Source organism: Tenrec ecaudatus, chromosome 10 (genome assembly GCF_050624435.1).
Source record: "Tenrec ecaudatus isolate mTenEca1 chromosome 10, mTenEca1.hap1, whole genome shotgun sequence".
Taxonomy (NCBI): domain Eukaryota; kingdom Metazoa; phylum Chordata; class Mammalia; order Afrosoricida; family Tenrecidae; genus Tenrec; species Tenrec ecaudatus.
Genome location: NC_134539.1, coordinates 86391989 through 86416890, shown reverse-complemented (window position 1 = coordinate 86416890; position 24902 = coordinate 86391989). Strand labels below are relative to the sequence as shown.

Below are 24902 nucleotides of genomic sequence, written 5' to 3'. Positions count from 1 at the left end.
CAGGAGAGAGGGGTGGCTGTCCGTGTCTGGAACACTTTAAAGCCTCAGATGCCTCGCGCACCGCTCTGCTCTGTCCTCCGGGGTCCCAAGGAGTTAGTGTTGACCTGACAGCAGCACTCTTGCGTTTGCTGTTTTTATAGAAACAGTTGACAAACATGAATGACTGAGATCTACTGTTTTTAAAATTCCTCTTATTAGGGGCTCATAGAACTCTCATCACAATCCACACAGACATCCATTGTGTAAAGCACATTTGTACATTTATTGCCCTCATCATTCTCAAAACATTTGCTCTGCACTTAAGCCCCTGGAATCAGCTCCTTGTTTTTGCCCTTCTCTCCCTACCCCCCTCCCTCATGAACCCTTGATAATTTATAAATTATTATTATTTTGTCATGTCTTGCCCTGTCCAATGTCTCCCTTCACCCACATTTCTGTTGTCCAGCCCCAGGGAGGAGGTTATATGTGATCTACTTTTTTTAAGAAGCAACAACTTGCTTGGAAAATTGTTCAGCGCCTTTATCTCCTAAGCTCCACTCATGCAGTGCCTCTGACAGCCTTTCGTATTAATTTCATCTCACGATGTGCCGTGTGCTCGCTCAGGCGTATGAGAAAGTCAGTTTCTATTCTGGGGTGGCCATACTCCTTTTGTCAGAGACACACGTGTCAGGAATTGATTATAATGCAATATGAGGTTTCCTAAGGGCATAGAGGTGTGTAGGACATGTATGAGACAGGTACTTAGAACGACATAAAATTGCTGGGTGTCACCATTGCCTTAGACAACACAAACTGTTCTTTGTAGTGTCTCCCTTTTAAGGGTTCTGAGAGACCCCAACAACAAAAACAACGAGAAAGCTAGGAGGCGGGGGACAGAACCAGCTGGCTTACACAGGCCCAGATTGGGCCGACTTCCCGTCTTGGTGATACAGGGTTTCCAGGAGGCAGAATTGCCTCGATGGCAGTGCATTTTGGTTGCTCACCTGGGCTGGGGGTGCAGGGCACAGAGCCTGCCCTTTTGTCCTCCCGGCAGCCACCTTGAGACCACAGAAATTCCAAGAGCATACGTAGACCAAGATCTACTCAAGCCAGCTTCATTTTCGTCATCTAACAACTTCTGAGCCCTTACCCACCCCAATTTGACCCCCTCCTCAAGTTTCCCCACCCATGTAAGCTTTGAAGCCTCCTGCTCGCAGAGTTACCTCGTCTCCCCAGTCTTGGTGAGCTGCTCCTCGGCTTGACCAGCCAATTAGAACTTGCTTTGCTTTCCACCATTTTGCATCCCTGTAAGCTGAGGCAGGTGCGACCTGAGAGGCTGTGGGGACACGTCAGGGAGTCAGAGGGAAGAGCGCCCAGCTCTTCTGTGCCATTTACATGCTGTTCTTCTTTACTTAGCTTTGTCTCTTCCTGCTTCTCTACCCACATGACCTTTGAAAGGCAGCTTCAACATCATTCTGGAAGCTTTGGCATTCGTGCTTGGTTTAGTTCATTCTCTTAAAACTATTGGTCACTGCTATTGCATGGCACAGCTTTGAAACATTCACTGAGAGAACACAGAGAAAGGAAGAAGAAAACCAAAACTTAAAAACATGTCATCAAGAAGCTTCTTTTGTTGTGATAAGAGTTGTACAAGGCTCCAATAAAATGATTTATTTTAAAAAATCCACTTTCTAACCTTGATATTATTCAATAGCAAGTTATTTTCAGTGGGGAAAAAAATCATATCATTCACTTGCCAATGTGTTAGTCTGGGTACTTTAAAGAAACAAATCCACAGAAACCCATGTATAAGAGAGAGGTTTATATAAAGGTAAGTGTGCATCAAGAAAACATCCCAACCCAGTGCTGCCCAAGCCCACAAGTCCAACAGTAACCCATTGACCCATATGTCCAACACCAATCCACAAAGTCCTCCTCCATCTCACAAAACAGACACAACGATGCCAACTACAGGAGGAAAGCCGAGTCAGTGAGCGTGTAAGCATCTCAGCATTGGCAGGGGTCTCCACACAGGTGCTCCAACATCCAGGGCTGCATCAGGTTAGGTCCATGTGGCTTCTCCTTGGGGATGTCTTACAGGAAGTGAGCCTTGCCAGGTGAAGCAGAGAGCTGGCTAAGGCAGATGCACCCTGGTTCGACCATCACAAAGCAAGAAACCAAAGAACTAGAAAGGCAAGGCCCACCAGGCCATTTATCTCTCTGCCTTTCAATTAACCCCACATGTGTTTGTCAGCCAGGTTGGCACAATAAACTTTAACTATATCAATCCATCCCTTGACAACTTGACACCTGTACATAATTCTTTAGCCTCATGATTGCAATTAACACCTACACCTTAATCCTGTGAATATGTTCCCTCACCTATGAAAGTTTGTAAGCCAACCACTTCATGCCTTCATACCCCCACTTTAGGTTATCCAATTTCTATACTGCCCACTTACAACACAATGCTCTGAGGAGACAATCATGTTTTTCAACATAAAGAATCTTCATTCTAGTTGGAACCTTGTGAAGTCCACATCCATAAGCAAAGTCAAATCAGGCCAGGCCATCAATGAAGTCAGCAACAATATGCACCAGTTCACAGGCTCAAAAATCTCCATCTGGCCGGGTTCTGGTCAACTCAATGTCGGCTGCCTCACTTAGCCTCCACAGGGTGCCCATTGGTCGCCTTGCCTTTAGACCAGGGACTCTCACCAACTCAACAAGTCCAGCCCCCTCGTGCTAGGTCATGAACTTTAGACCAGTCAATCCACTCTCGTCTTCTTTTCTTCCTGTAAACCAAATCCACAAGTGTCAGTGGCCAAACAGCCTGACTCCTTATTGCTGCATTTCTCCCACTTCCACTCAAGTAGATGCAGGTGGTCACCTAGCAAGTATTTCAGCCTGCTCACAGGCTCCCTTCAACATTGAGTGCTAGAGAGGAGGTTTCTTCATGGTTCCAGGATTTTTTTCAGCTTTTTCCATCAAGAAGCTTCTTATCAGAAATTCAAACATTATAGGAAAACATAAGGAAGAAAATCAACAATCACCCAAGAACGCACCCCTGAAGCAATCATTCACACGAGGTTGAAACTATCCAGCTATAGCCCTTTCACTTTGTAAACATAAAAGTATGATTCATAATGCTTTTATATTGGGATCATAATACATGTGTGATTTCATGGTGAAAGATGAACATAAAAAGAGAAATGAAAATTACATAAGAAGTTGAGGGTTTGGTGATTTCAGAAAGTTACCGTGCTTCGATATGGTTCACTTTTCAACTGCTCGATGCGCCCTTTCCTGAAGGATGAAGCAGGTATCACCTTCATCTTCTTTCTGCCTTCCATCCCTCCTCAGCTACTTCCTGATTTGCCCGTTACAATGACTCTGTTGACGATTTTAATACTTACATACCCTCCTGTAACCTGATCTATGTATTTGTGTATTCTGGCTCGGTGTTTAAATGGACTCTGTTTTATGCTCTCTACGGCATCATCCCTAGCTTCTCTATTCTAGACTTGTCTTTTGTTGGTGCCGGTGGGTTTTTGTAATACACTCTTTTAGAGATGTGTAGGCATGGAGAAAATTGTGCAGAAAGCACAGAGGTAGCTCCAGCATGCCTCTTGTCCACCCAGCTCAGATATTTATCTATTCCCATTTCACATCGATGCAGCATCTGTTACGATGATGAACCAGCACTGATACATGATTGCTGACAGATGTCTATACTTGACCTTACTTAGGCTTTCCTCTTTGGATTGCAGAGTTCTGTGGGTTTTGACAAACGCATGATGTCATTTGTCCACCCTCTTTTCTAGAATGTTACATAGTTGACATTATTATAGTCTGTAGTAGTTTTAGACTGACACCTTTCACGTAGCAAACAACGTATAAGGGATGTACCATACTCGGTGGTTTATTCACTCACCCAATGGCTCAGTGGTTAAGCTCTCAGCTACTAGCCAGACGGCCTGTGGTTTGAACCCGCCAGCCCGCCCACAGAGAACGATGTAGCAGTCGGCTTCCGGGAAGACTTACAGGCTCTGGAAGTCCTAGGGAAGCGTTCTAGTGTGTCTGCCCTAGGGGTTTGCTCGCAGCCACAATCGACTTGATGGGCAGGAGATTGGGTTTGGTTGGTGAAGTACATCTTGGCTGCTTCCGTTTTTGACAGTTCTGAATAAGGCTGCAATGAGTATGCGCAGCGGGGTGTTGGTGTGAATAGAAGTTTTCAACTCATTCAGGTAAATGCCTAGGAGTGCCGTGTCTGTACCATTTTTCATTCCCACCGACAGTGAATAAGAGTCCCCGGGGCCCCGCACGTTTGCCCACATTTGGTGTCACCAATGATTTAGATTTGAGCCGTTCCAGTAGGTGTGTTTCTTGAGGTGGCGATGTTGACCAAGAGTTGGACTGCTGACTCCAAGGTCATTGGTACCCACTTGCTGCTCCGTGGGGGAAAGATGAGACTCCCGTACTCCAGTAAAGATTCAGAACCTCGGAAATCCTCCACAGGGTCATTCAAACTTGCTCAGAGGTGTCTCAGCAGAGTGGCCTGGTCCTTGACTTCAAAGGCAGTTCTACGCTGCACACAGGCTTTGCCATGAATCGGAATGGGTTGAATAGCAACTGGCAGGCCCTGTAGGTGTGTGGTGCATCTCATTATTTTCATTTGTACTTCCCTGAGAACCTATGTTGATCTCCTGTTCATAAGCTGATTTAGCTGTGTATCTCCCTGGATGAGATGTATATTCATATCATTTATTTCTTATTTTATTTTTTATATATTCATATATTTTGTCCATTTTTAGAAATCCAGTTTTATTATCATTCTTTTAGCTTTTTCTTATTGTTAGGTTTTAGGAGTTTTTAATATATCTTGGCTACAAACTCTTTTATCAGATGTGTGCTCTATAAATATTTCTATCCAGTCTCGGGCTTGTTGTTTTTATTCTCTGCCCAGTGTTTTTTGTAGAATAAAGGGTTTAAATTGCGACAAAGCTCCACTCATCAAGCATTCCTTTTTGTGCATTAGAGTTCTTCATTTCCATTCATTTCTTGGTCAGCTCGATTTCATTATCAGCTGGCCTCCCTAAGAAGACTTCTATACTGTCTGTCTGTTGCCGTGTCCAGAAGGGACAATTTGGGCTTTTTAGAAAATTATTTTATTGGGGGCTCATACAACTCTTATCATAATCCATATATACACCAATTGTATAAAGCACATTTGTACATTCATTACCCTCAACATTCTCAAAACATTTGCTCTCCACATAAGCCCCTGGCTTCAACTCCTCATTTTCCCCCTCCCTCCCCCTCCCTCATGAACACTCGATAACTTATAAATTATTGTTTTGTCATGTCTTACACTGTCCGACATCTCCCTTCACCCACTTTTCTGTGTCCGTCCCCAATTTGGGCTTCTTTACACTAGAATCTGTTGACATTTCTCCTCTGTCACTTAGAATCGTGGTAAACTAGTTCGGTTTTTTCCCGTACTGCTTTTCTTTGCCCTTTTGAAGGATCATTTCTGTTTCCAAAGAACATGCACACAAGTGCTTTATCTTGTTATTCTCGGGACTCAAGCGAGTGACTCCTAGGACTATACCACAGAGAGATGGTTTTGAAGGGGCCCTGGTGAAGCAGTGGCTTAAGTGCTGGGCTGCTAGCTACCAGGCTGCCAGTGCAACCACCAACCTACTCACTAGCTGCTCCTTGGGGGAGAGATGAGGCTGTCTGCTGCCCGTAGGATGTGCAGTGTCGGGAGCCCACAGGAGGAGCTCCACTCTGGCCATTGGGTCGCCGTGGGTCAGAGTCAACTTGATGGCAGTGGGGCTGGCGTTGGTAAGTTAGATGGTTTTGCAGTAAAGTAGAGCATTTTTGAAGTTCTCATCACACATCTCTGCTTTCCCCCTAGAGATCATTGATGACCTTGCCAACCTGGTGGAGAATACAGATGTGAAACTTCGCACCGAAACCAGGCGTGTGAGCAGGGTGGACCGGAAGTCGGCATCCTGTGGTAAGGCCGAGCTACTGTCCAGGTCCTGCTTCTCCCACTGTTTGTGGATCCACTGTGCTTTGAGTCGCCCACAGACTGTGGGGATTCCGTAGTGTTCCTGACTCGGATCGCCTCCTTTGACGGCACATCAACCTTGCTAAAAGACACTTGGGTTTGGTTAGAAGGAAATGAATTCTTTTAGACTCATAGGTGGTATAATACATGGGTAATTTTTTTAATTAAGAAAACTTTCTGCGTGTGAATAGAGAGTAATAGTTTTGGCAATTGTATGACATTCTGCAAGTGATTGATGGGGTGTCTTGTGTAGGGAAAGGTGATCTAACTCGGGTACCTTTTTAATGATAAGCTTCATTGTGAAACTTGAACTGTCAAGTAGTTAAGAGCCAGGTTCTGAAGTCCAGTGGGGCTCAAAGCTTTTACTAAGTCACATCTTCTTGGACAGGTCACTTTATCATCTCGTGATACTTCGCATGGGAGACCCCTGGTGCTGACTGGTTAAGCCCTTGGCTCCTAATGAAAAGATCGGGGAGTCACAGGAAGCAGCCCTCTGCCAGAGAAAGATGTGAGAATCTGACCCTGTGACTCCATAGGGAAGCTCTTCTCTATCGAGAATCCTATAGGATGAGGGTCCTGAGGGGCCTTTATCACCTGCTCCCCCATGGAGCCCTTGGGGCATAGTGGTTATGCCCTGGCTGCTAACTGCAAGCTCGGCAGTTCACACCCACCAGCAGCTCCGAGGGAGAGAGACGAGGCTTTCTACTTCCACAAAGATTTACCGCCTCTACTCCGACCTCCAGCATTCCTGTGAGTCAGAGTCACCTCAACGGCAGTGAGTTCCTTTGCTTCGACTCCCCCTCCCCTGGCATATCTCATCCTTCAGGTAGCGTCCACGCCATCTGGGTTCTCTTCCAGTGATCACGTGCTCATTTCTGCATCCTGGAAAAACCAAGCCACCCTGGCAGTTCTTGCGCGACCAGTCTTCTTACATAACTTCCGTCCACAGGAACTTGGTTGTTCACGAGAGACCCCCGAGACTTCGGAGACAGAGAGAAGTGGGTTCATACCCACCACTGCCTCTCTTTAAAAAAGCATTTCTAAATTTAAATTTTTAATTAATTGTGAAGGTTTACAGAGCACTTGGTTTTCCACATACCCTTCGGTGTGCGTTTTGGTTCATGTCGTTCATTGCAGCCCCCACACTGTAGCTTCGCCGCCCTCATCCCTCACCGTGGTTCCTGTGTCCGTTCTTCCTTCTTCCCTAACCTTTATGCACTTAGTCCTTGAGCAGATGCTCCGCCTTTGATCTCAGATGGTGTGGATGCCCCTCTAGTGTTATGGCTTGCCTCCAGGCGTTAGTCTGTGGCTGAAGGTTGAACCACAGGAGTGAATTCTTCTCCAGACCTGAGGGGTGGCCAAAGGCCATGGTCTCAGGGGTTCTTTCAGCCAGCTAGTCCACCGCTAGCCCTTGTGGTCTTTGATTTCTGTGGCAGCAGCCTTGTTAGTAATACAAAGTGTCTGACACTGCAGGCTTTCCGTACGTCCGTGGAGGGTGGGTGGTAGCGCGTGGGCTCTGTCGCCCGACCACCAAGCAGCCTGTACCTCAGTAGTCCCGCTTAACCTTTGCTTTGGTTACCTCATCTCTGAAGGGGACCAATAATGCCATACGCAACAGAGAAATAAGTGAATAGACACACCTTGGGTGCCATTTCCTTTATGTATATGTTTTATATATTCATGAGGAGACTTTATCAAGTTCAAGGGGAAAATCTCACTATCTTTTCACTCCGCTTTTCCCACGAACAATTTGAAGCCCCTTTGTAAAACACGTAGAATCATGTTTTCCACATTGCAAGCAGTCATCAAGTATTATGACGATGATTATTACTATTTACTTCAAGAAGGGAGAAGCCTTATAATTAAGTTACAACTTTCCTGGGAATCCTGCTTATTTGTTAAGTAATCATGTTTGCTGTATTTGGAGTGAACATTTTTATTGACATACAGTGGGGTTTTTTTTCTTGTGTTTTTTTTTAAATTTTAACAATTTATTAGGGGCTCATACAATTCTTATCACAGTTCATACATATACATACATCAATTGTATAAAGCACATCTGTACAGTCTTTGCCCTAATCATTTTTTTCTCCTCTTTTCTTTTTTTTTTTATTTTATTATTTTTTATTTATTTTTCCTCTTTTCTTTTTTTACATTTTATTAGGGACTCATACAACTCTTATCACCATCCATACATATACATACGAGCCCTGCTGGCACAGTGGGTTATGCATTGGACTGATAATCACACAGTGGTTTTTAAAAATGTTTTAAAGATAGTAGTCCTCAACACGTACTCTTTTCATAGAAATATTTTACAGAAAAGCCTCTGTCTTTTCAGTTCCTTTTTCCTACTATTTTCTTACTAGCTCCATTGATATCCCAGCTCAGCAACCAAGAAACTAGCCTGCTATCATTTCTGATGTCCAGTAGCTGGAAAGGAAAACAATTCGCATTTTTCTCAAAGGGAGAATTGCAGTTACATATGCATCCATTGCCCCGCAATGCTGGCTTGTGCATATCGATGAAGCTTCTGCATGCGACTGGCTCAAGCTCGTGGGAACTCAGCTTTGTATGGATGACACCCCACAGTGGCCTTCTAAGTCTTCGGCTGATCACCACCGAGCCTATGAACACAAGGTGCATTGTGGCGTTTCCTGGGTAGGCCCAGCAGCCCTTGGCAAACGACTGATCCTTGTTCTTGCTTCCAGCCTGTAAACTCATAGGTACTTTCCTGCCTGCTCCTTTCCTTTGTCTGATAAAGGCCTCTTGACTCCCACAGTCCGTGCAGGCAGGCAAGGGGTCGGTGGAGGAAATGCGGGCATTGGGAAGTGTCATAGTTGGGACCCCAGAGAGCCACACCAGCAGGGTAAGAGTGAACCCTGACTCAACTTTCCTTCTTCTCCCTGGGCTCCTCTCTGAGGTTGCTACAAGTGGGCACTGAGAGAAAAGTAGCATCCGTGACACGTCGTCGTGACAGAAAGCCTCTTGAGGGTTTATGCCCTCGGCGCACACATGCAGGGAGGATCAGCCCTGGGCTCACACATGCAGGGAAGGCGCAGCCCTGGGCACACACATGCAGGGAGGATCAGCCCTGGGCATACACATGCAGGGACGCTTAGCCCTGGGCTCACACATGCAGGGAGGCGCAGCCCTGGGCACACACATGCAGGGAGGCGCAGCCCTGGGCACACACATGCAGGGAGGCTCAGCCCTGGGCGCCCACATGCAGGGACGCTCAGCCCTGGGCGCACACATGCAGGGAGGCTCAGCCCTGGGCGCACACATGCAGGGAGGCGCAGCCCTGGGCACACACATGCAGGGAGGCTCAGCCCTGGGCACACACATGCAGGGAGGCTCAGCCCTGAGCGTACACATGCAGGGTGGCTCAGCCCTGGACGCACACATGCAGGGAGGCTCAGCCCTGGGCGCACACATGCAGGGAGGCTCAGCCCTGGACGCACACATGCAGGGAGGCTCAGCCCTGGGCGCACACATGCAGGGAGGCTCAGCCTTGGGCGCCCACATGCAGGGAGGCAGCCCTGGGTGCATACATGCAGGGAGGCTCAGCCCTGGACGCACACATGCAGGGAGGCTCAGCCCTGGGCGCACACATGCAGGGAGGCTCAGCCCTGGGTGCACACATGCAGGGAGGCTCAGCCCTGGGTGCACACATGCAGGGAGGCTCAGCCCTGGGCGCACACAGGCAGGGAGGCTCAGCCCTGGACGCACACATGCAGGGAGGCTCAGCCCTGGGCGTACACATGCAGGGACGCTCAGCCCTGGGCGTACACAGGCAAGTTGGCTCAGCCCTGGGCGTACACAGGCAAGGTGGCTCAGCCCTGGGCGCACACAGGCAGGGAGGCTCAGCCCTGGGCGTACACAGGCAAGGTGGCTCAGCCCTGGGTGCACACATGCAGGGAGGCTCAGCCCTGGGCGCACACATGCAGGGAGGCTCAGCCCTGGGCACACACATGCAGGGAGGCTCAGTAAACCGCAGCCACTGAATGGGGTTTGAGGCTGACTTGCCTGTTTTAGTCCCAGGTGCTGAAGCAAAGGAGACCCCTCTCTGGAGGAAGATTGGTGTATCCTAGGTCTCTGGGAATCCGCACAAAGTCAATTTTAAAAAGGCAATGACCAGCACCCAGTGAAAGATTTGTGGACCTGAACCAGCAGTCTATAGAGACTAGGCTGCATTGGTGGGCAGTAGTAGTATGAGCAGACATGGAGTGTAAAATCAATTATGCCTACTTCATGGAAAGGAATGTGCTGAGCTTGCAAGCATTTCAGAGAGTAGCAAACTTTAAAATGTACCATCAACAAAGAAAGAAAGAGATGAAACAGCACATAACAATAAATAAAAATTAAAAATCCCAAACAGCTGAAAATTTAAACTCAGTGGAGACATTTGGTAGCAGTAGTAAAGGCAAGCCACTGATCATAAAAAAATTAAACCATACCCCCTTTCTCTCAGAAGAGGAGACTCAATAGCCATGCACAGGAAGATAAGATCTTTAGGAGAAAGCCATTTGGGAGGCAGGAGATTGGTCAGAGAGCCTGAAGACATAATGCAGAGTTAATCTTTAGCATTGCCCCAATTCAAGGCTGGACTGATCATTTTGTATGTAACACACAAACAGGGTGTGTGTTTTAACTGGGTGGATGGTGTGGCACTCGGTGGGACTCAAGTGCAACGCGATGACTGCGCACAGGGCGTTCTGCTGCGGTGTAACCACCCGCCTCCGAGCGGGCCAGGGATAGTCATCCCTTGACTCAAAGGGGTACACAAATACACTGGGGACCATGAAATGGGCTTTTGTCTTCCTACCCTCAGCACTTCTTCCTCGCTGGTCTGATAGCTCACAAATACATGCTTTCGCAGTGAGGACAGCTCTAGTTGTAAATACAGACCCAATTGCCAGCAGGCCACACAGAAGAGGGACCTGATGATGAATTTGTTGATTCAGTTGTTAACAAAGACTCCAGGCCCTGCTTTGTGTCCTTTCACTGGGAGCCCGCACTTTAAATGTCTTACCCCTTTTACCCATCTTGGCATGCTTTCTCCTTTTCCTCGCCCCGTGGATGCTATTTAATATATATATATATATATATATATATATCTACATGATCATTTGTATCCATTCACTTATTTTTATTAATTTTTTTCTTCCCCTATCTCTAAAGGTAAATACAGAGACTGATGCTTGTCTGCTGGTACTGATACGTATTTTCTGATCTGAATCTCACATTAAACGCACTTTTATGGCTCTTGTGGGGGCCAGTTTAACTATTCATTGTGCCTCCGCCTCATTAGAATTCAAAATAGAGCCTTGTCTGCATCTGACTGGAGGAGGCAATCGTGAAAACTCAGGCTCTTCGTCCTGAATCCCCAGGCTTTGAAGGTTGAGTTTGCTTCTCTGCATCCTGTTGCGTTTGTCATGTTGCCCAAGTGCCCGCATCGGTTGTGCTTGTAGTGATGTTTCTGTTTCAGGGACGTGGTGGGGAACAAGCTCAGCTGCCGCAGCACCAATGTTCTCACAACCTAACCCCAAACCACACCCACTGCCCTCGAGTCGACTCCGCGTGCTGGGGACCCTGTGCAGGGCTTCCGAGGCTCAGTCTTCCCAGGAGTGGACAGCCTCGTCTTTCTCCTGCAGAGCAGCTTGTGGGTTGGAACCTCAGACGTGGTGGTCAGCAGTCCAGTGCATACCTTACAGGGCGCCTTTGTCACATCACAGCCTAGAACTGTAGAGTGTGGCGTTCAGCTCCTCCTGGCATTCTCAGTCTTAGGGCAGTGGAGGACGCTTAGGCCTGTGGGCATAGAGCCAGACAAACCGCGGTTAGAACGTAGATTACTGACCTGAAGAATTCCATGCTCTAAGTGTCAGTTTCTTGGTCTATAAATGAGGCCAGTGATGGCTAGAATGTACGGTGATGCAGTGGATTAGATGAGATCCTGTAGGCAGGTGTGACTGGTGTTAGTGGGTTCGCAATACTTGCCGGCTCCGTTAAAGGTCCACCCTCCTTCTGTCAGCTTGCCATACTGTGGTGACTTCTCATTGCTATGATGCTGGAAAGAGCCCTGCTGGGCACAGTGGTTACATGTTGGGCTTTTAATCACAAGGTCAGCAGTTCAAAACCACCAGCTGCTGCTCCACGGGAGAAAGGTGAAGCTTCGTACTTTTGTCAAAACAGATGGTCTCAGAAACCCACAGGGCCAGTTCCACCCTGTCCTACAGGGTTGTTGTTGTTGGTGTGTGTGTGTGTGTGTGTAATCAACTGGATGGCAGGAGTTTGAGTTCTGAAGCTGGGAGCCTAGATCAGAACTTCTTAATTAAGACAGACTAGGAAGAGAGGCCCGGTAGTTGATTTCTAAAGCAAGCCAACAAGAACCCTGTGAATCAAAGCAGGTGCTGGCTGTTCCAGTGCTGGCAGATGAGCATCTGAGGTTAGAAGGCTCTTTCTGGCCCCCATGTCCCCCCCCCCCATCCCCGGGCTCCAGCAGTGGCGATGTGTCAGGGGAAGCCAGCCCATAACACATCATTACGGGTCCGGCAGGTGCAATTGTACAGCGATAACAAGTAAAGATCACAGTAAAGTCATAGAGAGCATGAGAGATAGAAGTGAAGTATTGAAATAAATGGAGTCAGACACAATTCATGGTAGCATGCTCACCTCAGCCCCACTCGATGGTCCACGTTGAGGGAGAGAGAGAGATTTAATGCTAGCCCTGGCCTTTTATATTCTCTGGGGACATGCAAGCCCCCTAATTACAGGTGAGGACATACATCACAGGAAGGGGCTGTCCTATAGGTAATACAGTAATGAGAGGGCATGGTCTAGGGACATCTACACAATAAGAAGAGGAACTGGGGGTATACATGTGGCAAGATGAGCCTACCCTAGGTTTAGGATGGAGGCTTAACTTTGACCTGTTCCCTAGATCTTCATAGGAACCATTATCAGTAGGGTGTAAACCCACCTACTGGAACCAAATAGATGTCTGCAGGAGTCCATTGTCTTTAACAGCAGGGAGTGGGGCCCACTGCAGTCTGGCAACTGATCGCCTTCCGGGAGGATGCCTGTGAGCTGGCAGGGGGCCGAACAATGACCTTCTGTCCAACTGCGCATGGAGGAGGATCATGATCAGGGCTGATCTGACTCTTGTCACAACCCGTCCATCCTTGGTCAAGTACACTTGTACAGAGGTTGCCATCATCATTTTCAAAACATTTTCTTTCTACTTGAGTTCTTGGTGTCAGTTCCTCATCTTTTTCCCTCCCCTACCGCCCACTCTCATGAACCCTTGATAAATTATTGTTATTTTCATATCTTACGACATCCGCTGTCTCCCTTCACCTGTGTTTCTGTTGTTCGTCACCCCAGGTGGGTAGATGGTATACATCAATCACTGCGATCACTTCTCCCCCCGCCTTGCCCCTGCCCTCATGGCATCCCTGCTCCCGTTATTGTTCCTGGGGGTGCTGTGGGCTTTTAACCCTGAAACCAGCCCAGAAGGCCGCTAACAGTGATGACTGGGAAAATTAGAGCTCTTCCCAAGGTTGGCCGTTAGCATCCTCATTTGGTTTGAGATAGGGTTGGGTTTACCCCCAAATAAACTCCAAGTGAGAAATGGGTGGCTGAGGCCTCTGTGGGCTGAGGTGATGTTGGAGGAGCCCCCTTCACCTCCCGTAGCTCCCCACGAGCGTTTTCTGTTAGCAGCCCTAACCTTGTCCCCTTGGGAGACCTGCTCTCTCTTTCTTCCGGAATAAGCTGCTGTTTCCAGGTTGCCTGTTTTTTCCTAGTTCACAACTCCCATCATGCCTTCAGCTGCCCTTGAGGAACTAGACAGGCACGAAGGGAGCAGGAGTCCATGTTTGTTTTCTCCCCAGCAGCAGCTGTCGAGCCAGCATCAGAGTTTTGCCGAGTGGAAACGCCAGCCTGGGAATGCCCGATGGCCGGTGTTGCTTTTCCTTTGTGTTATGTTTTCAGAGAGAAACTGGAGCGTTTAGTGAAATCCCCAAGTCTTTAGCGTTGACAGTACATTCACATTTTAAACCGCATACCTTGAGGGACTAATAAAAAGCCGACCTGTGGTGTGTCCTGTGGAACTACTGTTTCACATTCACCTCCTTGTCCGTTTGTCCTCCTGCCAAAGCTGTTCTTATCTCTCTTCATGACTTTCTGTTCTCGCCACCCTCTTTCTGGTCCTTGTCATGTTTATGTGACCATTAAAAGTGCTCATGAGAGAGACTGGAACCTCCTCCCTTGCTGGAGGGAATGCAAAGTGGGGCGGCCGCTATGGAAGACCTTTCTGCCATCCCCAAAAAGTTCCACGGAGAAGTATGGCGTTGCTCATAGGTGCCCCTGAGTCGGCTCCGACTCCCAACAGAACAGAACACTGCCTGCGCCGCGCCGGCCTCACAATGGAGGTTTGAGTCCACTGTGGCAGCAACGGTGTCCATGCATCTCATCAAGGCCTTCCTCTTTCTCACTGCCCCTCGAATTTGTCCTTCTCCAGGGAAGGCTCTCTCCTGACAGCAGGTCCAAAGTCCGTGCGATTGAATCTCCCCATCCTTGCCTCTAAGGAGCACTTCTTCCAAGGTAGAATTACCAGGTGACTCAGCAATTCCACTCCTGCACCTGGACTCCGAAGCAGGGACTCAAACAGATTCTTATGTACCAATGTCTATTGCACCCTATTCACAACAACCAAATGGTAGAAACAACCTAGATGCTTCTCCACTGCTCCGCAGATAAAGAGAACATGATATACAATGGAACAGGATTCAGCCCTGAAGTCTTGTCGCAGCGTGGATGAGCCCTGAAAGCATTCTGTTGCGTATAGTAAGCTAGGCACCCCAAAGATCAAATCTCGTATGCTTTAGTTTTATGAAATATCTCACTCTCTGCCCTCGAGTTGATTCGGACTGACCCTATTAGGCAAGGGTAGACTGACCTTGTGACTTTCTGAGACGATAGCTCCTCACGTGAGTAGAAAGCCCTGTCTTTCTCCTTTGGAGAGGCTGGTGGTTTCAAACTGCTGACCCTGCCCCCCTCAGAACCCCTCTGCCACCGGAGCTCCTCCATGAACTCTTTGGAACAGGCAAATGCAGAGTCATGGTTGTTGGGGATCAGTGGGGGCAAATGGTGGTGGAATGAGGGCTTCATCTTTAAGGGCTATTGAGATTCTGTTTGGGAGGATCAAAACGTTTCAGGAACAAGTAGTGATAATTTCACAACAATGTGGCTGTAATTGATGCCGGGTTGTACACTTACAAGTGACTGAAATGGCAAAAGGCATATTACATCTTTACCAAAACAAAAACATAGAATAACTCAACAATGAGGAAGTCTTATTTATCGGCACAGGAAAATGACATAATTGTAACGTCGAGCATATTTATAAAGCCTAACTCCCATCTTGTGGAATTTATATATAAATGCAGCAAATATCCACCCAGTTACCAGTATGACAAAGATAAAGAAGACAAGTTTCTTTCCTTAAGATGCTGTTATTATTTAAACATGCCTTATTCAGTGGATTCAAAACTAGTTGCTCTTCCCCCCACCCCACCCCCAGACAAATCTGGAATATTTTAGGGTGGGGAGGAAAAAAGGCTGATTAATCCATCGTGGAGATAATAGTTAACTACATGTCGTTATCAGCTTCTGAATCAATCTCCATCCTCTAGCGTCCCACGCAGAGCACACCACTGTGATCCATAGGACTCTCCTTGGCTGCTTTCCAGAAGTGGATTGCCAGGCCTTTCTGGTCTCTCTTAGTCTGGAAGCTCCGCTGAACTCTGTTCACCATGACAGCAGCGCACCAGCCCCCACTGAGAGATGACTAGTTGCTACACAGGAGATCCATTGACAGGAGTCAAACCCAGTTCTCTTGTATAAATCCCAAAACCTCGCTGCCATCAAGTCAATTCTGGCAGGGTAGAACTGCCCCTGTGAGTTTCTGAGACTGTAACTCTTTGGGGAGTGGCAGGTGGTTTCGAACTGCTGCCTTGTGGATAGCAGCCCACCTGGAAACCACTAGACGATCAGGACTTCTGTATAGGAGATGAGAACTCCGCCTGTGAGCCTCCATTGCTTCCAGGTACTAAGTGTGAAAGTCTAATTGTGTGAAACTCATAGGGGACATGCTTGTATAATACAGGAGAATATGCAGATGCAGATTTTGGAATTGCTTAATTTCCATTTCAGGAGATACATTTTATAACACATGGACCTCCCCTCGCCTTTTGTTAGTACCCTAAAACACTCCCTTCCCATGCCTGTACAGTTCGTCTACAGCGCATGCTAAGTGTGTCTAGTCAGAATGCCTTTGATATGTGGCCCGGCACTGTTGTCTGCTCTGAGGTTTCCTGGGGAAAGCCTGCCCTTCTTTCTGCTCACGACATTGATTTGGGGAGTGGGAATGGGAGCTGTAAATTCAAATGTTGACACTTCAGCTTAATCCAGGCGAAATGAAGCCCCCGGGGCGCAGCACAGGATTGCAAAGCCTTCCTGAAATAGAGAGTGATGGATGCGGCTGGCAGCCTCCGGGACCTGCGCGCCTCTCATCATCCGTCCCGAGGCAGCGGCTTCTGCGTGCGTCGTGGGGTCAGAGAGGATCGCCACGTAGAATGATTTTTTGATGACTGTTTCGCTTGGGCTGGTTTGGAAAGATAAGGTGTGATTTCTAGGAGCGGTTTCTGTCCATATTGAGCAATGATTACACTGTATGGATCTTGAGCAATGAGATTACAGAGGTACATGTTGGTGCGTGCGCTCTGGTAATGTCTGTTTGCCGATGGATTCTTTGGCTTTCACCCACCCCTACGGGGCAGCAAATACTGGGTTCAGAAGCGAAATCAGTAGCTCAGAGTTAAGTATACCTTACCTATTATTTGTCCACTTATGAGAGTATCCCAACACCCACCCGCGTGTGAAGTACGCATTACTACTGTCACTCGCCACATCTGTTAATATCAGTGAAGCGGATCATGGTGATGCACACACACATGTCCACAATGTTGTCAACGTAATGCTGAAGCTCAGAAGAAAAGTTGCCTTCCTGGAGTATTTAAATTGCAGTCACTTAACCATTCTTCTTATCACTCTCCGACTTTATACTTTTTCTATCATTTCACTAACATCTACTATTTTTTTAGCCATACACTTTATATCAGTAGGAAATAGAGGAGGCCTTTAAACCCTTTTGCTACGTGAACTTTCCTTTCATTGATAGTAGGCTTCCCCAAACCTAGGGGGTACGCTTTCATGTTAGAAGGCAAAAGGCATACGGGACTATGACATGGTATTACTTGTTTTATACTGTCTGTTCCTTAGAAAGGTGAAACCTCTAGTTAAAAAAAAAAACAGAACCAAACAATGATCCCATTTGTATCCATTTTACATTCATAGCCACAGTGATGAGGGTTCTAATTTGCCTGTTCTTTTAGGTTGTTGTTTTCTTTCAACTCAGCCTCTCTCTCTTTTAAAAAAAGTGCTTTGAGACTTCATCCCATGCTTTTCCTCATTTAAAGCACTTCTTTTTTTAAAGATCATTTTGTTGTGGGCTCTTACAACTCTTGTTACAACCCATGTATCAATTGCATCAAGCATATTTGTACATAAGTTGCCATCGTTCTTTTCTAGACAGTTACTTTCTCTTGAGCCCTTGGAATCAGCTCCTCGTTTTGTTCCCTCCCTCACCACCCTCCTCCCTCCATATAAAGTACTTCTTAAGCTGCGCCTATACATTCTTGGTTACCTGTGATGGCCCCCAAAATATTCATGTATTTTATTTCATTTTTAAAAATCATTGTGAATTAGGTGAAGGTTTGCAAAGCAGATCATTTTTATATTTAACTCATCCAGCAGCTCCAATCCATTAAATGACCATAAGGTATTAAGTTTTACTATTGCTCCCTCCCCTTCTTGCTAAGAGCAGAGTGTAGGCAGTTTTCAAGTGGCACAGGGGAGAGCCTCCTGCAGATCATAGATCCGAAGTAAGCACCTTCCCCTCCACTTTACAAAATACAAATCATGATTGTCGAGTAACTTTATAGCTACGGGAAAAGAAGAGTCAACTATAAGAGTGTCTTTTTCTCCTATGGCTGCTTCTTCTACCCCTTGGCATGCTGACAGTTTGTCTTTAGCAAGTTAGACTGTTTTGCTCTTTAAGGCACATATAGGAGACCTGGTAGCGTAGTGGGTTGTGGGTTGGGCGACTCACTGCAGGGTCAGCAATTTGAACCCTCCAGAGGTCTCCTTTTCTTTTTAAAAATCGTTTTATTCGGGGCCCATACAACTCTTATCACAGTCCATACTTACACACATTTGTACATTCATTGCCCTCATCAGTCTCAAAACATTTGCTCTCCACTTAAGCCCCTCATGGTTCCCCTTCCTTCCCCGCTCCGCCTCCCTCATGAACCCTTGATAATTTATGTAATTATTTTGTCATATCTTACACTGTCTGACGTCTCCCTTCACTTACTTTTTCTGTTGTCCGTTGCCCAGGGAGGAGATTATATGGTGACCCTTGTAATTGGTTCCCCCTTTCCACCCCACCTGCCCTCCACCCTCCTAGCATCGCCACTCTCACCATTGGTCCTGAAGGGATCATCCGTTCTGAATTCCCTATTTCCAGTTCCTATCTGTACCAGTGTACCTCTTCTGGTCTAGCCAGATTTGTAAGGTAGAATTGGGATCATGATGTGGGGTGGGTGGGGGGCAGGTGGAAGCATTTAGGAACTAGAGGAAAGTTGTATGATTCATCGTTGTTACACGGCACCCTGACTGACTCATCTCCTCCCCGCAACCCTTCCATAAGGGGATATCCAATTGCCTCGAGATGGGTTTGGTGTCTCCACTCTGCATTCCTTCTTATTCACAATGATATTATTTTTTTTTGTTCTGGTGATGCCTGATACCTGATCTCTTGATCACACAGGCTGGTGTGCTTCTTCCATGTGGGCTTTGTTGCTTCTGAGCTAGATAGCTGTTTGTTTACTTTCAAGCCTTTAAGCTGTTTGTTTACTTTTAAGCCTGTGATAGCCGGACACCATCAGCTTTCTTCACCACAGTTGCTTATGCACCCATTTGTCTTCAGCAATCACATCAGGGAGGTGAGCATCATGGAATGCCAGTTCAATGAAAGAAAGTGTTCTTGCATTGAGGGAGTCCTTGAGTGGGGGCAGAGGCCTCCTTTTGTAGTGACTGATCTTTTTCCTGATGGCATGGCCTGAGTGAGTCTGCGTCTCATCATCCTTGAGTCTGAGAACATTTTGATGGCATTTCTTTTTAAGACCATAGTTCATTGTTCTGGCAGTCCACAGCATGCTTCGTAGATTCACCGTGCTTTGCCAACATCGTAGTGTGAATGCCTCAGTGCTTTGTCGGCCTTCCTTATAATGATCCACTTCTGCAAGAATTTGAGGTGATTGAAAAGTAGTCATTCTCAAAATAAAGACATCCTGGTGGTGTAATGGGTTTTGAGCAGGGCTGCTAACCACAAACGCAGCTGTTTGAAACCATCCCCAGGGAGAAAGACAAGGTTTTCTACTGCAGTAAAGACCTCGACTCTCAGACACCCACAGGGGCAGTTCTCCTCCGTCCCACAGAGTCGCTAGGAGTCCGAGTGGAGCCCACAGCAGTAAGCTGAGTTTTGGAGTTCTCAACATTAACCTCGTTGTTTTACTTTTCCCTAAGGCGAAATATAAACAAAACAACCCCCAAACACAATAAACCCCCTTGCCACTGAGTCCATTCTGACTCATCATGACTCTATAGGACAGAACAGAACTGCTCCACAGGGTTGATAAGTCTGTACATCTTTTGAGACTAGACTACCACATCTTTCCCCAGTGGAATGGCTGTAGTTCAAACTCCTTACCTTGTGATTAGCAGCCAGATGCTTAAGCCATTGTGCCATCAGGCCTTCCACATGAGCTGTTTGTATCTGCAGTACTTGATTCAGATAAACCTGGTCAAGCATCGCTGGTGCCTGGAGAGTGGTTCCATTTGTAGGTGACAAAAGGCAACAAGGTGTCTTTGGAGGATTTCCTTTAGGGGACTTGAGGGTCTCTGTGGAACCGTTTCTCCCAAGTCTGATGTATTTCTTTTGAGATGACTAACTCAGCAGAGACCGTGATAGCTTTTTCTCTCCATATGATTGATCAAAGTCTGGCTCATGGTCCTTCATCCAGTGAAGCATGCTAGAAAACAAGGGAGCTTCAAAACGTTTGTGGGAAATTTTAATGAAAAGGTAATGGGTTTTCTTCCCACAAGCTTTTTGGAGCCCCCACATAATCTGCACCAAATTTCCCTGAGCAGAGAGCTCTGGGCCTTCACACAGGGCCAGCAAGTGGCCTTCCTTTAGCACCTTTTAAGGTTTGTCTTGGACTCTGAAGTTCAGGTTCTCCCTCGTTTCCTACATTCCCTCCTCTCGCCCTTCCCTCTTCTCTATAACTTCCTTTGAAAAAGACATCTCCTTTTTTTAAAGAAGAGAAGTCATCTTCTTCTTATTCTTTTTTTCTGTCTGTCTTAGTCCCCCGTCTTCCTCTCCTCGCAGCCTGTCTCTCGTAACCTCAGTCAAGAGCCTTCCTTCCAAAACCCCCACGCCTTATCCCACCCCGTGGGCCAGCATCTGTGAGACCTTGCCACCCTCTCCTGTTTTGTCTGCCCCAGACAGCCACTTCCTCTCCTTGACGTGTCAGGGAGCACGCGGCCATCTGGAAGGGTGTTGTAGGATGTATCAGAAGTCGGGAATCATCCTAGAAACACAGTTTAAAAATCATTACGATATCATATCTTTATGATATACCCTGTAATTTACTTTAAAAATACCTTATGTGGTTCCTTTCTTGCCGTTTTCCTCACGCATTGCAAAGGTGTGTTTCTGATACTGAGGTAACCCGAGTGGGTTACCTCAGGCTGCCCCTTTGCAAAATTCATTTGAAGACTGACACAACCTTCTCTCAATGCAGTTTCCTCTCGTCACTAAGAGATAGGTCCTTTTCATTTTTATATTTATTTTGTCATGTTCCCCAAACAAACAAATAAGCACACACCCCGCCTCACTGGCATGGAATCGATGCCAACTCACAGCGACCCTGTAGGGCAGGTAGAACTGCCCCTGTGGGTTTCTGAGGTTGTACATTTTTATAGGAGCATCAAGTCTCTCCGTAGAGTGACTAGTGGGTTTGAACTGCCGACCTTCCAGGTCAACTCACTGTTATCGAGTGGATTCCTACTCATAGTAACCCTATAGGGCAGGGTAGAACTGCCCCTGTGGGTTTCTGAGACTGTAACTTGTGACGAGAGTAGAAATCATTTTTCTCCTGTGCCGAGGCTAGTGGTTTTGAACTGCTGACCTTGCAGCTAGTATCCCAATGTGTAACCACTACACCACCAGGGGGTCTCAGTTAGCAATGCATAACCCACCACATCACCAGGGCCTCCTTCTAAACTTAAAACTCACTGCCATCAAGTCAGTGCCAACTCTTAGGGACCCAATTTGACAGGGTAGAACTGCCCCTGTGGGTTTTCAAGACTACCTCTTTATGGGAGTAGAAAGCCCCATCTTTCTCCTGCAGAGTGGTTGCTGGTTTCAAACTGCTGACCTTATGATTAGCAGTCTAGAGCATCACTGCTTCACTATGCCACCAGGCATCCTCGTTAGCAATGTGTGCGCGCACACACACGCACAAATGCCCTTATTTTTGCATCTTTTACAACTTATGAAAGGGAAAGAAGATAAATTATTGTTTCAAACACCAAATGTTCTGCCATCGAGTTGAATCCATCTTACAAAAACCGAGACTCTAGAATCCCATAAAGAGTTAGTTCGGGAAATCCACAGGGACAGTTCTACACTATTCTGTAGGGTTGCTGTAAGTTGATGTATTATTCACTTCTGCAAGCAAATAGGTCTCCTCTTTAATTTTTTTTAGTGGTGGTGGGTCCTCTTTAATTTTTTAATTTAGTTCCCATCCCAGTAACTTTGCCATCTTTTAAAGATGTTTGATGCTTCAGATGTGCCTTCCCAGAGTTGGGCCGGACTTTGCAGGTTCAGAACATGGTCCTCCAGACTGCCACATCTGCCCAAGACTTCAGATCTCAGCTTCAGACCAACAGGCTGCACATTCAGGGAATCCAAACCACTACCCCCTGCGGGTCGCTGATTTGCTCAAATGACTCTGGGAAACTTGCTGAGTGTGCCGTCCGTAGGATTACAGTTTTATGATTTGGTGCAGAACTGGCAAAGGGAGACACCCCTCGGGTGAGGTCTGGGGCTCGTCGTTCTCCCAGGAGTATTTATTAAGGCATGCCACGTTTCTAGCCATACTAGCAAGCAGAGAAGCTCAACCAAGCCTTGGGGTCCAGAGACTGGGCATATGGAGCGCAGCTTTGGGCACGTGGCTGCACAGAAGCTCCAGGCCCTTCTCCAGTCTCCGTGGCCAGGGTGGTGGCAGATGGCTCAAGGCTCCAAACCTTGAATCACATGCTGCCCCACTCTCGGCTCCAACCCCAACTTTCCACCCCCCATCCTCAGTAATTTTCTTAAGAAACTATCCAGGAGTCCACCAATAACTATCAGGTGTGGTCTTAGAGACCCACAGTAAGTAATTGTGATATCCCAATCACTCAGGAAGAAGGGACTAAAGACGGTCAGCTTCTTTGTCCATGAAACAACTACAGTCAGACAAGACACTTCCCAGTCCTGCACCATCCTGACAGTTGCTCTTATGTTTGAGCCCATTGTTGCAGCCACTTTGTCGATCCATTTTATCGAGAACCTCCTCTCTCTCCCCTCTACTTTACCAAGCATGGCAGGACAGGTCTCTCCTGACAACATGTTCAAAACATGTGAGACGAAGTCTCACCATCCTTGCCTCCAAGGAGCATCCTGGCTGTACTTTTTCCAAGACAGATCTGCTTGTTTCCTTGCCAGTCCATGGGACTTCCCGTATTCTTCTCGAGCACCATAATTCCAATGCATCGATTCTTCTCCAGTCTTTCTGATTCCGGATCCAGCGTTCGTGTGCATAGTAGGTGATTGGCAGTACCATGGCTTGGTCAGGCACACCTTGTTCATCAAAGTAGCCTCTCTGCTCTTCCGCACTCTAAAGAGGTCTGTGCCGCAGATTCACACAATGCAGGAAGTCGTTTGATTTCTTCATTGCTGCTTCTATTGGCCATGAAACTTCTAGAGACCTTTTTAATTCCTGAGGGAGGCTCTCCTAGACAGGGAACAATTAGGCAAAGGAGAAACCACACTAAAGTAGCCCTCGTTATCTGCCAGGAGGAAACGTACTGGCCGAGTCACACCGACGGCCTGACAGTAGTGGATGCTGCTGGCTGTCAGGGTCACAGGTATGTACCCGACCTGGCTGAGCTGTGATTTCCAGTGGCACGGCAGTTAGGTGATGATATAGTCGGGCAGCATGCAGCTATGTCGTCACACTCACTCTGTGATCCGATGTGGTCAACCTGCACTTTCTCAGCAAGCCCCAGTTTGTGTAAGGACCTGTTCTTTGGAACCAATCGATCCATGTGGATAAGTGAGAAGCGAATGTCTTGCACCCAAGGGAGATTTAATACAGAGAGCTGGTGACAGCAGTGTCAGAAGAACTGAAAGAACGAACAGGGGGAAATTAGTCATTGTGTAAAGCAGCTGCCACCCCGAGACCCAGGAGAACGAAGATGTGGAAGTAGTGTTACCAGAGCCCAGGGGCGGATTCCCTGCTGCCTTCCTGGGCTTGCTGCTCAGCCACTGCTAGACCACTTAGAAGGGACTCATTCTGGGACCCCGAGGAGCTGCCACCAGAGCAGGGGAAGGGCTGCCTTGTTGGTGCTGGGGCTGCTAAGGAAAGACTGTCACAGCCAAAGGGAAGCTAGACACTGCCAGAGACACTGCTATGCGAGCAGCAGATGGGGAAAGTGAGGAGGCACAGCTTCACCCCTCTTCTCGCTATCTGAACCCCTGCCAGGACCTTATATTGGCAGAACATAACAGGAAGCCAGCTGGGCAGGGAGCCTGGGAAAAGTAGCTTGAAGACTCACAGCCCCAGTGCGACAGCAAAGTAAAGAAGGGGAGACCTGACAGACAGGTCATGTCTGGCTCATAGGCCAACCGTGGTGATCATGTCCTTCAGGTGGGACCACTGAGTTGGTTCATATCCATCTCATTAAAATCATCTTGGATGTTTTCTCAGACTCGGATGATCAGGTTCTAAATGGATCTGTCGCACTGGGCAAAGGTCAGTGTGCATTCTGAAGGACTGTCGGTTAGCCGCCTCCTTCGAATCATGTCGGGCTCTCCGACTCTCAAAATACCCCACAACCATCGCTTGTCCTTGACAGGAGGAGCAGTGTTGCCACATTGGTCTAGTGGAGGGACTGATGCCATTTCTCTTGCGGGTTGTGGCTGTGTACAGATGCAGTCATTCGACCTAATGCCGCAGCCTCCCCACTGAGTTCCTTCCTCTCTTGAAGAAGAAAGAACGCTGAGGGCAGAAGGATGCCCAGTAAGAGCTATTGGCCACCTACCTGTGGTTTTAAAGATGGGAAGGTTAAGCTAAGGAAACCTTCATCCCAGGATGTAGAAGCCAAAGACTAAACAAACAAACAAAATCCCACTAATCTGGAGTTGATTCTGACTCACGGTGGCCCTCCAGAGGGTGGCCAAGGCTACATGCTCATACAAAGACTGAACCAAACACCAAACTCACTTCCACTGCGTTTGTTCTGACTCATAGTGACCCTATCGGGCAGTGTCGAACTTCCCCTGTGGGTTTCTGAGATTATAACCTTACAAACAAAAACAAAAAACCCTGCCAGTTTT

The 24902-nt window shown here is 47.3% G+C and overlaps 1 protein-coding gene across 1 annotated transcript in view; it reads left to right on the top strand.

Annotated features, from left to right (window-relative positions):
* The window catches only part of STX8 (syntaxin 8), a 293197-nt gene that overhangs the window by 175524 nt on the left and 92771 nt on the right, over positions 1-24902 (top strand). Inside the window, exon 7 of the mRNA XM_075560921.1 lies at positions 5900-6001. Coding sequence (XP_075417036.1) covers positions 5900-6001 — 102 coding nt within the window. The remainder of the gene's footprint in view (positions 1-5899; positions 6002-24902) is intronic.